Source organism: Schistocerca gregaria, chromosome 1 (genome assembly GCF_023897955.1).
Source record: "Schistocerca gregaria isolate iqSchGreg1 chromosome 1, iqSchGreg1.2, whole genome shotgun sequence".
Classification (NCBI taxonomy): domain Eukaryota; kingdom Metazoa; phylum Arthropoda; class Insecta; order Orthoptera; family Acrididae; genus Schistocerca; species Schistocerca gregaria.
This window is the reverse complement of record NC_064920.1, coordinates 989448504-989463461: the sequence shown is the minus strand read 5'-3', so window position 1 is coordinate 989463461 and position 14958 is coordinate 989448504. Positions and strand designations below refer to the sequence as shown.

At 43.1% G+C, this 14958-nt stretch overlaps 1 protein-coding gene across 4 annotated transcripts in view; it reads left to right on the top strand.

Moving 5' to 3' along the window:
- Positions 1-14958, top strand: part of LOC126278095 (epidermal retinol dehydrogenase 2-like) — a 348505-nt gene that overhangs the window by 309908 nt on the left and 23639 nt on the right. For all 4 annotated transcript variants that reach the window (XM_049977953.1, XM_049977946.1, XM_049977963.1 and 1 more), the window contains one exon: positions 12462-12613. In XM_049977953.1, the coding sequence (XP_049833910.1) occupies positions 12462-12613 (152 nt within the window). The remainder of the gene's footprint in view (positions 1-12461; positions 12614-14958) is intronic.

Below are 14958 nucleotides of genomic sequence, written 5' to 3'. Positions count from 1 at the left end.
CTCAACAGCATCTGGAACGGTTTTACGTTAATTAAATAAAGAGTTGCAGAATCAGCAAATGGAGAAAGTAATAGTCCTGGTGCTTGTAGCGGGCCGTGTTGAAAAATATGCCAAAAATAATTCACCCATTACCGCTATTTTACCATGAAAATAGTTAATAATTTACAGGACTGCTGTGTTAAATACTTACGGGAAAAGTGAAATTAGTGCCAAGTTAGAGAGATTTGCTCATCTAGACAATGACAGCGATTAATTCGACTGAGTCCGGCAGTGCGCCGCCGAGGGGTTACCGCTCACAAAAACCGAATGTGACGAGGAATCCAGCACTCAGGTGGCTATTTCGAAAAGGAGGAGAGGACAGAATGCTGGATAAACGGAAACTGAAACAGAGCACACTTCTGTGGTCGGCTTTTAACACTGTTCTATATCTAAAAACGTGCGAAATACCGTAAGTCCCCGGATTTTGTTTCTATTTTTTTATGGGCCATCAACTCTCAGACTTGTCTGAAGAGGCCCGCCACAGCCTCCTCTCCTGTGCCGAAACCTCCGTGTCACGAAACACTTACATCCAACGTTGTCGGGTATATTTCGGATGTCTTCTAATCCCTGTCTTCCCCTACAGCGAGGCCCACGAGAAAGACAGGCCGTAGCGCGTACGTCATAGCACGTGATACTACAGGTCTTACTAGTGCCAGGAACCATCTCCGTTGCGGGAGTAACTATTTCAGAAGAGTTTAATAATTCTTGACTGCGCATTTAAATCCATGCAAGCTCTCGATAGCACAAGGCAAAGTTAAGATCTTTAATGGGTATCTTTTCAATCACATGTTGATTTCCAGTGGATCCTGCACTGAGCCGAGCGTTCGTGAAGTGCGGCGGACAAGTCGATTAGAGTGACGTCAAAAGTAGGTGACGAGGCCCGTGTCTCCCCTCTGTCCCACCCTACAGTTTGTCAGCTATGGTTCCCCAAAGCATCACGGAAGTTGTTCCCTGACGTCTTAACACATGTCCTATTCTCCTGTCCCGTCTTGTCAGTATTTTCCACATATTCCTTTCTTCGCCGGTTGTCCGGCGAACTTCTCCTTTCTCTTATCATATTAATCCGGTTCCATGATTGACTGAGCTACAATCAAACCGTCTCAAAACCGCGTTTATCGGCACTGATGTCTTAACACATGTCCTATTCTCCTGTCCCGTCTTGTCAGTATTTTCCACATATTCCTTTCCTCGCCGGTTGTCCGGCGAACTTCTCCTTTCTCTTATCATATTAATCCGGTTCCATGATTGACTGAGCTACAATCAAACCGTCTCAAAACCGCGTTTATCGGCACTGATGTCTAAATTTTCTGATTGCTGTCCACGTGGGGTCTATTTCACAATACAGGTGTTTCAGAACCTCACTGGCAAATTTTGAGGATTGGTGGTGACACAAATGTTTCAAATGGCGCTGAGCACTATGCGACTTAGCTTCTGAGGTCATCAGTCGCCTAGAACTTAGCACTAATTAAACCTAACTAACCCAAGGACATCACACACATCCATGCCCGAGGCAGGACTCGAACCTGCGACCGTAGCGGTCACGTGGTTCCAGACTGAAGCGCCTAGAACCGCACGGCCACACCGGCCGGCTTGTGGTGACACAAAGAGGATCATTTTTAATAAGGAACATAAGTCGAAACATATCCTTCTGGTTACAATGATGAATAACTACAATTTCACAAAAATGACAGTTTATTATTATTGGACATATGCTGAAAGTAGTTTACAGGAATGGTTCGAATAAACCGCCCCATAGTCCAATACATACTGCACACCTTCGTATCAGTGCCCAGCCAACTCAGGAGAGCACATCAGTATTCTGTCAGATATGGAAGAATGAATCAGTGGTTCGGGCTATTAGTTCAGCTCTAGTGGCAATTAAAGTAAACCACATTCTTTACATATACCCAAAGAAAGCAATCGAGGGGCGTCAAGTTAGGCGAACGCCACTGTCTACACTTAGCTGTGCTCGCTCATCAACAATGAAGGGTGTTCGGGCTCCATCATACTGGAACCAGAGACCTTTGCACTCAGCAAGCGATAGATTGGCCAGCAGTTCGGGAAGTGTGGTCTGCAGCAATTGTGAGTGAGCTGCTCCACTTCTCTTATGTGGACGTAGAAGAGGGTTAGCCACTATTCCCGTCCACATGTTTATGGGGAACCTTCGATGGTGCGATCTGACACCGACTGCATACGGGTTGTTATAGTCCATGTCTTCTTGCTGTTAAAATACCCTTATCACATAGAGAAAACTTCATCTGTAAATAAAACGTCTGTGGAAACCAACATCATTTACTCTCGGGTGCACGAACCACTGCACAAACTGCATACGATGTGGGTAATCAGCTCGTCGTAAAACATCCACCCCTTGAAGATGCTACGCATTTAGGTTGTACTGTTGCAATACTCTACTGACACCTGTCCTACTGGCCGGCCGGGGTGGCCGAGGGGTTCTAGGCGTTACAGTCTGGAACCGTGCGACCGCTACAGTCGCGGGTTCGAATCCTGCCTTGGGCATGAATGTGTGTGATGTCCTTAGGTTAGTTAGGTTTCAGTAGTTGTAAGTTCTAGGGGACTGATAACCTCAGAAGTTAAGTCCCATAGTGCTCAGAGCCATTTGAACCATATGAACCTGTCCTACCAACATAGCATGGGCTACAGCACGCGTGCCACTTGAAATTTCATCACTAAACCTGCGGATCACTTCACCCTCAAAATCTGGCACCCTCACCTCACGCCTACCACCACCAACATGCTGAGGAGGCAGATCTTTGTTTCTCGTAAGCGTCCACGAATTCCAGCAATGCTACTGTGGTGTAGATGTTTTCTGCTAAGAACTGATTTTCGAAAATACGAATAGCTGCTCTTCAATTTCCCCTCGCCTCATCGTTTAACCTTTATATTTTGATTTTGATGGCAATAAAGTTTTTATATGCAGAGAGGTGCTCATAATATGGAACACTAATTGCCACAATGTTGCCGCCACTACCCCGGACAATGGTGACATGAGGTATAAGGCAGGTGGTGGTTGTTAGTGTTTAACGTCCCGTCGACAACGAGGTCATTAGAGACAGAGCGCAAGCTCGGGTTAGGGAAGGATTGGGGAGGAAATCGGCCGTGCCCTTTCAAAGGAACTATCCCGGCATTTGCCTGAAACGATTTAGGGAAATCACGGAAAACCTAAATCAGGATGGCCGGAGACGGGATTGAACAGTCGTCCTCCTGAATGCGAGTCCAGTGTGCTAACCACTGCGCCACCTCGCTCGGTTCTAAGGCAGGCAAAATGAAGTTAAATTCATATAAAAAAACACAAAAAAGAAAGCTGATGTAGCCTTCGCTTGTCATACAGGTGTAACTTTGTCACAGATTTGCGGTTTAGAGTTTCGTTTGTTCAGTACACAGAAAAACATTTAGACAGTATTTGCAAATTTTGAGATAGACCTATCCTCATTAAAACAAAATAGGGATTTCAAAAAACGGAACTACATCAAACTATTAAAGAAAATTTTGACACTTATTTACCGATTTGTTCAGTGGGACCATGTGAGAAAAGAACAAGTCACAATATTTACATTTAACACAGTATACTCTGCTCAAGGTAATTAGATAAAACTGTCACACACTTTACTAACAAGTTCAGGGGCATGACAAAAAACAGCCATGACACATTCGATACAATATTCTTAACAACTGTATATTACATCTAGAAACAAGGTTATAATGTGAGTAGAACTTTCTACTATCTCAACTGTTACACTTGTTTCGGTAGATGTGTGTGCTGCCATGCTTACTCCTATAATCTAAGGAGAAATTTTTTCGCTTCCTGATCTTTGAAGAAACTTTTTGTAATATTTAACTCTGACACATAATGGTCTGTACATGTAACTTACATATATCAGCTGCCTTTGTTAGTCAGCTCTTCAAATTTAAAGGGCAGTAACATAAAGTTCCATGCTTACATGAGATGCAGAACACGTAGCAGTAATACTGCAGTAAATAATTTTTTTTTTATTTATCTACAAGAGAGCTTCTTGCGCTACTTGCACTATGATATTGTCCACTTCGTTTTTTCAAGTGTTCCATCCCACATGTTCTAAGAATTCTGCTACTGAATCGAAGCAGTGATCTAGCAAGACGGACTTCAATGTATTAACTAAAAAAGGGAGAATTACAGAATAACTTTTCGTTTGTGGAAGGCTATTGTTAACATGTAACACACTACCTATAATGAAACGTTTTTAAGCTGATGTCCTTACTGACTGGACTTGGGTCTTTCCTTTTGTGGACGTTAAACCGTAATTTTCCTTCCTAACCTTCCTTTTTGCCTTATAACATGTTCATGGATACTGAAGTTTAAGACTAGCTCATGAACAAGGGGGGAAATATGCGTTTTAACAGATCTGGCGTAGGAATTTTACACGCGTCCATTTTCGTAAACACTGTGATTTGTGAGCCAGATACAACAGACAACTGCCGCTCAGGAGCGCTACAGTCGCAAATCGTCAGGAGCAGCACATTCCGTTGCAATGGCGCCAGATCGTTTCGAAGCGTGCACCAAACACAATGTAAACTGCGTCTGGCGTGCCTAACGAAGACAATCACGCCCTGCGTCCATCAATGAACGGTTCATTTTTCTTTCCTCCCTGCCCCACAGTCTTGTCTTCACATCATATTCAGTACAATCCCCGCCACACTAGCCACTAACTCTCGTACGTACGCCACAAATGCCAGTTATGTGCTCGAAGGTGTCGGCGCATAACCCATTTATGTTCGTGTGGTGAGGAGCTATTTAACAAAAGCATTTTGTGCACAGTTGCAGTGTTTCAAACAATCATAAGAAATGGAACAAAAAAGCCAGAATAACTGCACGCTATCGCTCGCATCAAAGCAAACGGTTTTCTTCGTCTATCAAATGGATTCCATGATCCTTCCTTTATAAACAGCCTTACAATTAGCTCCATGAAAATCTCTTCGAGAGCATTGTCCAAAGGCCATAAGATAAACTTGACCATTAGAAGACATGTGGCTTTGTAAAGCGTTTGTGAATGTAAAATGTTAGCTGCTTTTTTTTTTTTTTTTTTTTTTTTTTACCGGTAGACCTACAGCTACGACGCTCGCCAATCTTAGGTTTCCGTGTCTTCGAGCAGCGAGTCGGAAGATGGACCCCGCTGGGAATTTCTCCGCCGGTATAATAGCGAAACTCGCGCAAGCAGCACTTTCTCCCCCGTGGTACTCGCAACAGATCAGAAAGCTTCCTCACTGAGGCTGTCATTAAAATGTGGGGGCTGAGGAGAAAGTGTTCCTCTGATGAGCTCCAGTCGCTTTAAAATGACTTTTTTTTCTCGGCTACAGAGTGACTTGCAACTGTCTGAAATTTCTTACTTCTTGAAGCTGCATGGGCAGCTTTACCTGTACACGCCATCCAAGCTCTGTTTGACTGAATGCCCAGGCGTATCAAGAGCGTTATTACGACCAGAGATGGTTGTTCTGGGTACTGATTTCTCAGGATCTATGCAGCCAAATTGTGTGAAAATGTAATCACATGTCAGTTCTAGTATAATATATTTGTCCAATGAATACCCGTTTATCATCTGCATTTCTTCTTGGTGTAGCAATTTTAATGGCCAGTAGTGTCTTATTTAATGTGCTTGTGTAGCTGTAACTTAGAAATGTAAAATATAATGTAAACATTTGTATTTCTCTTCAAAAAGAGAATAAAGTGTCTTGACATGTCTCCCGTACATCAAATCAAATGATTTGAAAATTGTACGTAATGAGATGAATAAATCACATACCACATATCACGTAGGCAAGGGATCAGTGTTGCATTCGTGTCTTTACGACATGCGTGCATTAAATGCGGAAAGTGAACTATGGCGTCGTTATTACCAAATGCGTCCAAACAGGGCCAGTGTGTTGTTCTTTTCTTGGCTGCCGAACGACATCCATAGGAGAATGGAGAATGTGTTGGAGGTAGCACGTATATCGAAAATGGTGTGCGGCAAACGGTGCTGCTGCTTCATTATAATCCACGTTCCCAATCGCAAATGTCGTAACGCCGAAGCTACGCCAATTCAAGTGGGGGACACTCCAGCACCCGGCCTGTAGTCCTGATCTTTCCCCAGGCGATTATCACGCCTTCGGTTCCCTAATAAAGGCGCTGAAGCGTCGACGCTTCCTGTCGCACTAGGATGTGCAGAAGGGAGTTTGGACTACGTCACGCAGGACGACACTGTTTTTTACCAAACCAGGTGCTTCGCGGCTATTTTCCCTGATTGGCATAACTATTTTTGATTGTACAGACTTGGAATGGTTCGTCAAGAGCAGTGACTGGCGTATTGTGACGAGCCAATTGCTCTGCCACCATTGACCAACGTTTTCAATTGGTGAGAGATCTGGAGAATGTGCTGGCCACGGCGGCAGTCCAACATTTTCTGTATCCAGAAAGGCCCGTACAGGACCTGCAACATCCGGTCGTGCATTATCCCGTTGAATTGTAGGGTTTCGCAGGGATCGAACGAAGAGTAGAGCCACGGGTCGTAACACATCTGAAATGTAACGTCCACTGTTCAAAGTGCCGTCAATGCGAACAAGAGGTAACCGAGACGTGTAACCAATGAGACCTCATACCATCACGCCGGGTGATACGCCAGTATGGCGATCACGAATACACGCTTCCAATGTGTGTTTACCGCGATGTCGCCAAACAGGTGGCTGCACGATCCGTTACAGCCATGCGAATAAAATGCCTGTCATCTTGACTGCTAGTGACACGAGGCCGTTGTGATCCAGTACGGTGTTCCGTATTGTCCTCCTGAACCCACCGATTCCATATTCTGCTAACAGTCATTTGATCTCGACCAACGCCAGCAGCAATGTCGCGATACGATAAACCGCAATCGCGATAGGCTACAGTCCGATCTTTATCAAAGTCAGAAACGTGATGGTACGCATTTCTCCTCCTTACATGAGGCATCACGACAACGTTTTACCAGGCAACGCCGGTCTCCTGCTGTTTGTGTATGAGAAATCGGTTGGAAACTTTCCTCGTGTCAGCACGTTGTAGGTGTCGCCACCGGCGCTAACCTTGTGTGAATGCTCGAATCCTCTCAAAAGGTAATCATTTGCGTATCACAGCATCTTCTTCCTGTCGGTTAAATTTCGCGTCTGTAGCAAGTCACCTTCGTGGTGTAGCAATTTCAATGGGCAGTAGTGTACAAATAATACAATTCCTCTGTTCAGACTGTGAAGCTATCCTCAATGAATTCTTCGACAGAATAATAACACTTTCCCAACAGAAGAGTAAAGAGCAATCTTTTCAGTGAACCAAGCTCCATCTTAAACATATTACAGCCTTTTATTTTATCGAAATTTTTTAACACCATATACTCTGGCGTTTGGACATAAAGTTTTAAACGATATGTTAGAAATTTGAAATTATCTCTGTGGCAAGTTCTGTAGCTGTGGTCAAAACGGAAAGTGTCTATTGTATGTTGGTTATTATATAAGAACACCATCACCTCATATATGTAAAGTGACGTGATAGATAGTATTTTCAAATTTTTAGCAGTGGTCGACAGGATTCCCGTTTTTTGCAACACAAATGTTTCTAATTATTTACTTTTGTAATACTAGGAGCCTACTGACATTTACTGAATTTTCCCAGAAGATCACGCCATAACGAATAACTGACTCAAAGTAGGAGTGATAAACTACCTTTGTGGTAACCTGACAAAATACACATTGCAAATGCCAAGCTGTTCAGTTTATTTGCTAAATAATCTATGTGTACCTACCAATTTAAATTTTTATCAAGGTTTAGGCCTAAGAGCGTCACGTGGTTTGCTTCTATGATATCCTGATCATTCCAAGTTATCTTAATTTCAGTCCTTTCTACTGAATTAGCTTCAAATTGCATCGTTTTGGTTTTAGTTACATTTGGTTTTAACCCCTTTTCAGGGAACCAAGATTCGAGTTTTTCTAAAGTATTTTTGGCTTTTTCTGGAAACTTTCAGATACCTCATTTTCAATTAGAACTAATGTATCATCAGCAAATAAGACTGAATGAACATCAATAGCAAGTGGTAGGTCATTTACGTAAAAAAGAAACAGATAGGGACCCAATATCGAATCTTGTGGGACTCCTTGCGGAACCGTTTTCCAGTCTGAGGAATAATTGGTTCTATTCAAGTTAAAATTACTCTTTGCTTCCTATTTGACAGGTAAGAGCTAAACCATTTCAAAGCAGTGTCCCCGATTCCATACATCTGTAATTTGTGGATTAGTAATGCATGGTTCACTGAATCGAAAGCTTTAGTTAGATCCCAGAATATTCCTATGACCTTTCTACCCTTATCTAACGTGGAGCATATTTTTTGGATAAGCTCATTTATAGCATTCACAGTGTTTTTACCCTGTTGGAATCCAAACTGGTTTTTAAAAATTATATCATTTTTGTTCTAATTGTCCTGGAGAGTTAAGGCCAACAGACTCACTCTTACATCTAACTAGGCATTTTACACAAACAATCTGACCAAAATTATCTGGACTTCTCATGCAACTCGGAGTCGATCGCTATATGTCAAGAGAGGCGAACCCGCGAGTATAGGAGTCGGCGGAGTACTGTGTTGGCAGCAGAGAAGCAGTCACAGCAGAGTGAATTGGTCAGGCGAGCTCAGTGACTTCGAACATGGACTTGCCACTGGATTTCACCAAATAAATTCATCAGGGACGTTTAAACCCTTTTGCAACTGCCCAAATCGACTGTTCGTGTAATGACTGTAGAGACGGGAAGGACCACCACAGCTAAACTAATATCATGTACTGACAATGGACCACTGCAGGGGGTGGGTGAATCACTGGTGAGTTCCAGCAGTCGAGCTAGCACAATGACTGTGCACAGGAAGTTGAAAAGAATGGGGTATAGTGGTCGAGCAACTACTTATAAGCCACAAATTTCTGTAGTCACATGTACATGACGCTTCAGATGGTGTGAAAAGAGAAGCAGCGGGACATTGGATGAATGGAAACCAGTGATTTGGAGGGATGAATCATTCTATATCCGGTGGCAATCCGATATAATAGTCAACGAAGGATAACTAGGGGAAAAATTTATGTACTCGAAAATGTTTGTTCTGTGGTAGGCTAGAAGTGTAATGAATAGCATACTAAAAATCCTTATCGGTGGAGGGAGGAAGAGGGTTGGGAATGTTTTAAGATCACTTTTCTGGGTTTTTCTTGACTACTTCGAAAGCCGCGGCTCCTAGCGAAAATGTTTTGCAGTAGAAGGCCCTACTCTACGACTAACAGCTTCGACGTTGCAGGGGATGGTAAAATCGTAGATTATTAAAAATAGTGCTTTAATGGTTTAAAATTTATAATTATTGTTAAATGAAGTAGGTTAAGAATAAATTTGCGCACCACATAGTGCAGTAGAACTGTATTAAGGAATAAATTGTGTTCTGGTGGTGTAACAGGGTGGAAAGGAGGGGCTGGAGATTAGAAGCATGAGGGGATGTTGGTCGCCGGATTGTACTCATGCATTTGCCTCCTTTCTACCGCACAAAGTCACAAAGCAACTATAAGCTGTTTCATAAAATCTTACAGACCCATCTGCAGCTCGACTTATGTATCAGTGGCAGTGCACTGTGAAGGCACATCAGTGTTGTTTATTTATCACAAAGTGTGTTAACGCTATAGGGAATACAAATATGAATTACTAACACAAGAAACTTTTTGATCATTCAGTAATTCACCACGAAGTGATTACAACATGGTTTACAACTTGCTCTCAGTGACAGAGTAGGAAGATACCACATTTACCAATCAAATCTCTTTGCTAGCAACGCTACATAGGTCAGTGATAATATCACACTTACAAAATAAGCACTTCTCAGTCACTGTTTAGACTTCCTGAGGAACGTAAGAGAGGTACTGAAAAATAATACCTCAGAACATTTTATGTGAAAACTCTTAAAATTTTTTAAGCGTTTCCGACATTCTACATCATTATTCTTCACGTCTATTTATTTATTTCTCAACATAGTCACCCTGGCAACTAACACACTTCTCCCAACGAGGGCACAGAAAACTAGGAAAAGCAGCCCTCAGATACAATAAGCTGCAGGCGACAGACAAGTTCCTTATTATTTTATTTCGCTCATCTGGCACGAGCAGCTTCATATATTCATTGCACTGACGGCAACACGTTAAAGTTTCATAGCAACAACACAGCGGTATTGACGATGCTACTGAACGGAGCTTTAAACATCTAATATTCTAACTTCTTGCCTTCAAGACAGTTAATATCTAAAGATGAACTGGTCTGAAGTGAAAAATAGTAAAAATAAAGTAAACGGCATGACGTGGCTTACTCTTACTATAGTCACCTCAACAAATGATGTACGTCCTATCAATAGTGAAATAGATAAAAATATAAACACAGCCAATTTTCTACGATGTAGTACTAGCCTTACTTTCATTGTTAAGATTTTTACTGAATTTAGTACATCACGGCATCAATAAAGGATAACTCTCAAGACAAAGTGTTAGTTGTACAAAAAAGGTTCTTCCTTCCTTCCTTTCTTTCCTTCTTTCTTTATTTCTTTTCATGCTGAAGTTGACTTCTGGATATGAAAGAAAAAATTGATTCAAGGAAGTTAGTAGGCTGCATCTGAAAAAGAAATTGAAATAATCGTCAAAGGCAAGCTTGAAATTTTAATTAAACTTGATGCGTCGAGGAAGCCAAGAACAGTTTTTACGTTCTCCTATTATTACCTTTCAACTTTACAAATAACCTAAGAAAAAAAAATAAAAATAAAAACACGAAGAACTGTCCACATCTCGAAGGTTTCTTTAATGGCCGCCGTTCTTTTCTTCATTGCCTTCCTCCGACATTTGCACAGATACACCTAGCCTATCAAATAAAATGGATCCTGCCCTTGATGGTTAAGCACCAAACTGTTGTTGTGGTCTTCAGTCCTGAGACTGGTTTGGTGCAGCTCTCCTTGCTACTCTATCCTGTGCAAACTTCTTCATCTCCCAGTACTTACTGCAACCTACATCCCTCTGAATCTGCTTAGTGTATTCATCTCTTGGTCTCCCTCTACGATTTTTACCCTCCACGCTGCCCTCCAATGCTAAATTTGTGATCCCTTGATGCCTCAGAACATGTCCTACCAACCGGTCGCTTCTTGTTGTCAGATTGTGCCACAAACTTCTCTTCTGCCCAATCCTTTTCAACACCTCCTCATTAGTTACGTGATCTACACATCTAATCTTCAGCATTCTTCTGTAGCACAACATTTCGAAAGCTTCTATTCTCTTCTTGTACAAACTATTTATCGTCCATGTTTCACTTCCATACATGACTACACTCCACAAAAATACTTTCAGAAACGACTTCCTGGCACTTAAATCTATACTCGATGTTAACAAATTTCTCTTCTTCAGAAACGCCTTCCTTGCCATTGCCAGTCTACATTTTATATCCTCTCTACTTCGACCATAATCAGTTATTTTGCTCCCCAAATAGCAAAACTCCTTTACTACTTTAAGTGTCTCATTTCCTAATCTAATTCCCTCACCATCACTCGACTTAATTCGACTACATTCCATTACCCTCGTTTTGCTTTTGTTGATGTTCATCTTATATCCTCCTTTCAAGACACTGTCCATTCCGTTCAACTGCTCTTCCAAGTCCTTTGCCTTCTCTGACAGAATTACAATGTCATCGGCGAACCTCAAAGTTTTTATTTCTTCTCCATGGATTGTAATACCTACTCCGAATTTTTCTTTTGTTTCCTTTACTGCTCGCCCAATATACAGATTGAATAACATCGGGGAGAGGCTACAACCCTGTCTCACTCCCTTCCCAACCGCTGCTTCCCTTTCATGTCCTTCGACTCTTATAACTGCCATCTGGTTTATGTACAGATTATAAATAGCCTTTCGCTCCCTGTATTTTACCCCAGCCACCTTTAGAATTTGAAAGAGAGTATTCCAGTCAACATTGTCAAAAGCTTTTTCTAAGTCTACAAATGCTAGAAACGTAGATTTGCCTTTCCTTAATCTTTCTTCTAAGATAAGTCGTAAGGTCAGGATTGCCTCACGTGTTACAACATTTCTACGGAATCCAAACTGATCTTCCCCGAGAAGCGCCAAACTACAAATCGAAAAGGTCTAGAATGTTTTCTCACTTGCTGTCTCTCAATCTCTCCTGTGCTGTAACGGTATGTTAATGCAAAAATACTAGAAGTACATATTCCTCGCTAAACCACCCAGTGCAACTGGCTGAGCATGTCAAATTAAAGGTCGAGCAAGACTAGAGTGTATCGCCAACAATAAGACCATACCTAGATAAGCACTGCAGTTTTTAAACCAGTCCGGGTTGCTGTCATAACCTTGATGTTTTACGTCCGCAGATAACTGGTACGGGTCACGGAATTGGACGCGAACTTGCGCACCAGCTGGGGGCGCTGGGCGCCACGCTCGTCTGCTGGGACGTGAACCAGGAATGGAACGAGAAGACGGCTGCGGAGCTGCGCAAGAAGGGCTACAAAGTGCATGCCTACAGGTAAGTAGCCCACAGCGCCCTGCCGTCTGGTACGCAGGGCCGGTTCAGGGCCCGAGCGACACAAGTCAACATGGATTCCGGAAACAGCGATCGTATGAGACCCAACTGAGTTTTTTTGTTCATGAGACCCAGAAAATATTAGATACAGGCTCCCAGGTAGATGCCATTTTCCTTGACTTCGGAAGGCGTTTGATGTAGTTCCGCACTGTCGCCTGATAAACAAAGTAAGAGCCTACGGAATATCAGACCAGCTGTGTGGCTGGATTGAAGAGTTTTTAGCAAACAGAACACAGCATGTTGTTATCAATGGAGAGACGTCTACAGACATTAAAGTAACCTCTGGCGTGCCACAGGGGAGTTTTATGGGACCATTGCTTTTCACAATATATATAAATGACCTAGTAGATAGTGTCGCAAGTTCCATGTTGCTTTTCGCGGATGATGCTGTAGTATACAGGGAAGTTGCAGCATTAGAAAATCGCAGCGAAACGCAGGAAGATCTGCAGCGGATAGGCACTTGGTGCAGGGAGTGGAAACTGACCCATAACATAGACAAATGTGATGTATTGCGAATACATAGAAAGAAGGATCCTTTATTGTATGATTATATTATAGCAGAAGAAACACTAGTAGAAGTTACTTCTGTAAAATATCTGGGAGTATGCGTGCGGAACGATTTGAAGTGGAATGATCATATGAAATTAATTTTTCGTAAGGTGGGTGCCAGGTTGAGATTCATTGGGAGAATCCTTAGAAAATGTAGTCCATCAACAAAGGAGGTGGCTTACAAAACACTCGTTCGACCTATACTTGAGTATTGCTCGTCAGTGTGGGATCCGCACCAGGTCGGGTTGACAGAGGAGATAGAGAAGATCCAAACAAGAGCGGCGCGTTTCGTCACAGGAGTATTTGGTAAGCGTGATAGCGTTACGGATATGTTTAGCAAACTCAAGTGCCAGACTCTGCAAGAGAGGCGTTCTGCATCGCGGTGTAGCTTGCTGTCCAGGTTTCGAGAGGGTGCGTTTCTGGACGAGGTATCGAATATATTGCTTCCCCCTACTTATACCTCCCGAGGGGATCACGAATGTAAAATTAGAGAGATTCGAGTGCGCACGGAGGCTTTTCGGCAGTCGTTCTTCCCGCGAACCATACGCGACTGGAACAGGAAAGGGAGGTAATGACAGTGGCACGTAAAGTACCCTCCGCCACACACAGTTGGGTGGCTTGCGGAGATGTAGATGTAGATGTAGAAGTGGCCGCTTGAAGATGCCAAGCTGAGAGTGCAAAATCTGTACACAGGGTGTATCATCATTAGTAGCGGAAACTACTCGTTTCCACGCTCACTAAATGTAGATTTGTTTCGGAGGTCTTACCAAGAAGAGCAACTAACGCGTGTGTGAGGATGGGAGGGATGGAGGGAAGCAGTATGGGAGGCGTCATGTGATCCGCCACTTCTGTATAAAAATGGAAGGGGGGTAGGTGCGGCAAATTATCTGTCGCTTTCGTCGAAAACTGTTACGAAATGGCCCTGTTAACATGGCTAGGGTGTAAGAAAAGACGAATGGGGAGGGCAATGGCATAAATACTGCTATAGTTGAGTCGGCGTAAGTTGATCCCTGACAGCTGGCAAACGCTTGAAGCGAAAAAGATAACCATCTATAGAGCTCCGGCAACACTGCAGCGCCCAGACCACTGATAACTGTCAGGGAAATTCTTACAGCGACTCGATTATACATGGTGGAGAAAAATTGCGTCACGAAATTTTAACCCAGGATAGCTGCTGCCAGTGGGAACAAAAATTACTAATGTTATGTGGATTGCCGACGCGCCATTTTTAAACTGCGGAAACTTGACTCCACGCACTCCAATTGGCCGTGAGATTGCCCTGTTGCCGTTCGTCAGTTGACGGGCAGCGCTGTGGTTGTCGGTTCATACATACAAACGTCCCTCGCCCCGTCACTGCCCCAACGAGATACGCACACGTCTCGAATAGGTCTTGCTGTATGTCTACACCTCCGTCAGAGGCACTCACGTGTAAGCTTCGCTTCGAAACACACACGTCATGTGCGATTTAGTCATACAGTAAGCATGGTGGCACAGTATTCGTTTGAAGAACGACGAGATATGGTTTTTGTTTATGGACTAGCCGACGGTAACGGGCGAGAAGCTCGACGGTTGTATGAGGAACAGTACCCAGCAAGACACCACCCACACCCGCAAACGTTTACAGGAATTCAGTGGTGACTTGGCGAAACAGGCTCGTTCGCGGGATGTCATAGTGATGCTGGAAGACCTCGAACACGACGCGATGGTGTATTTGAAAAGACTGATCTCTAGCACTTCGA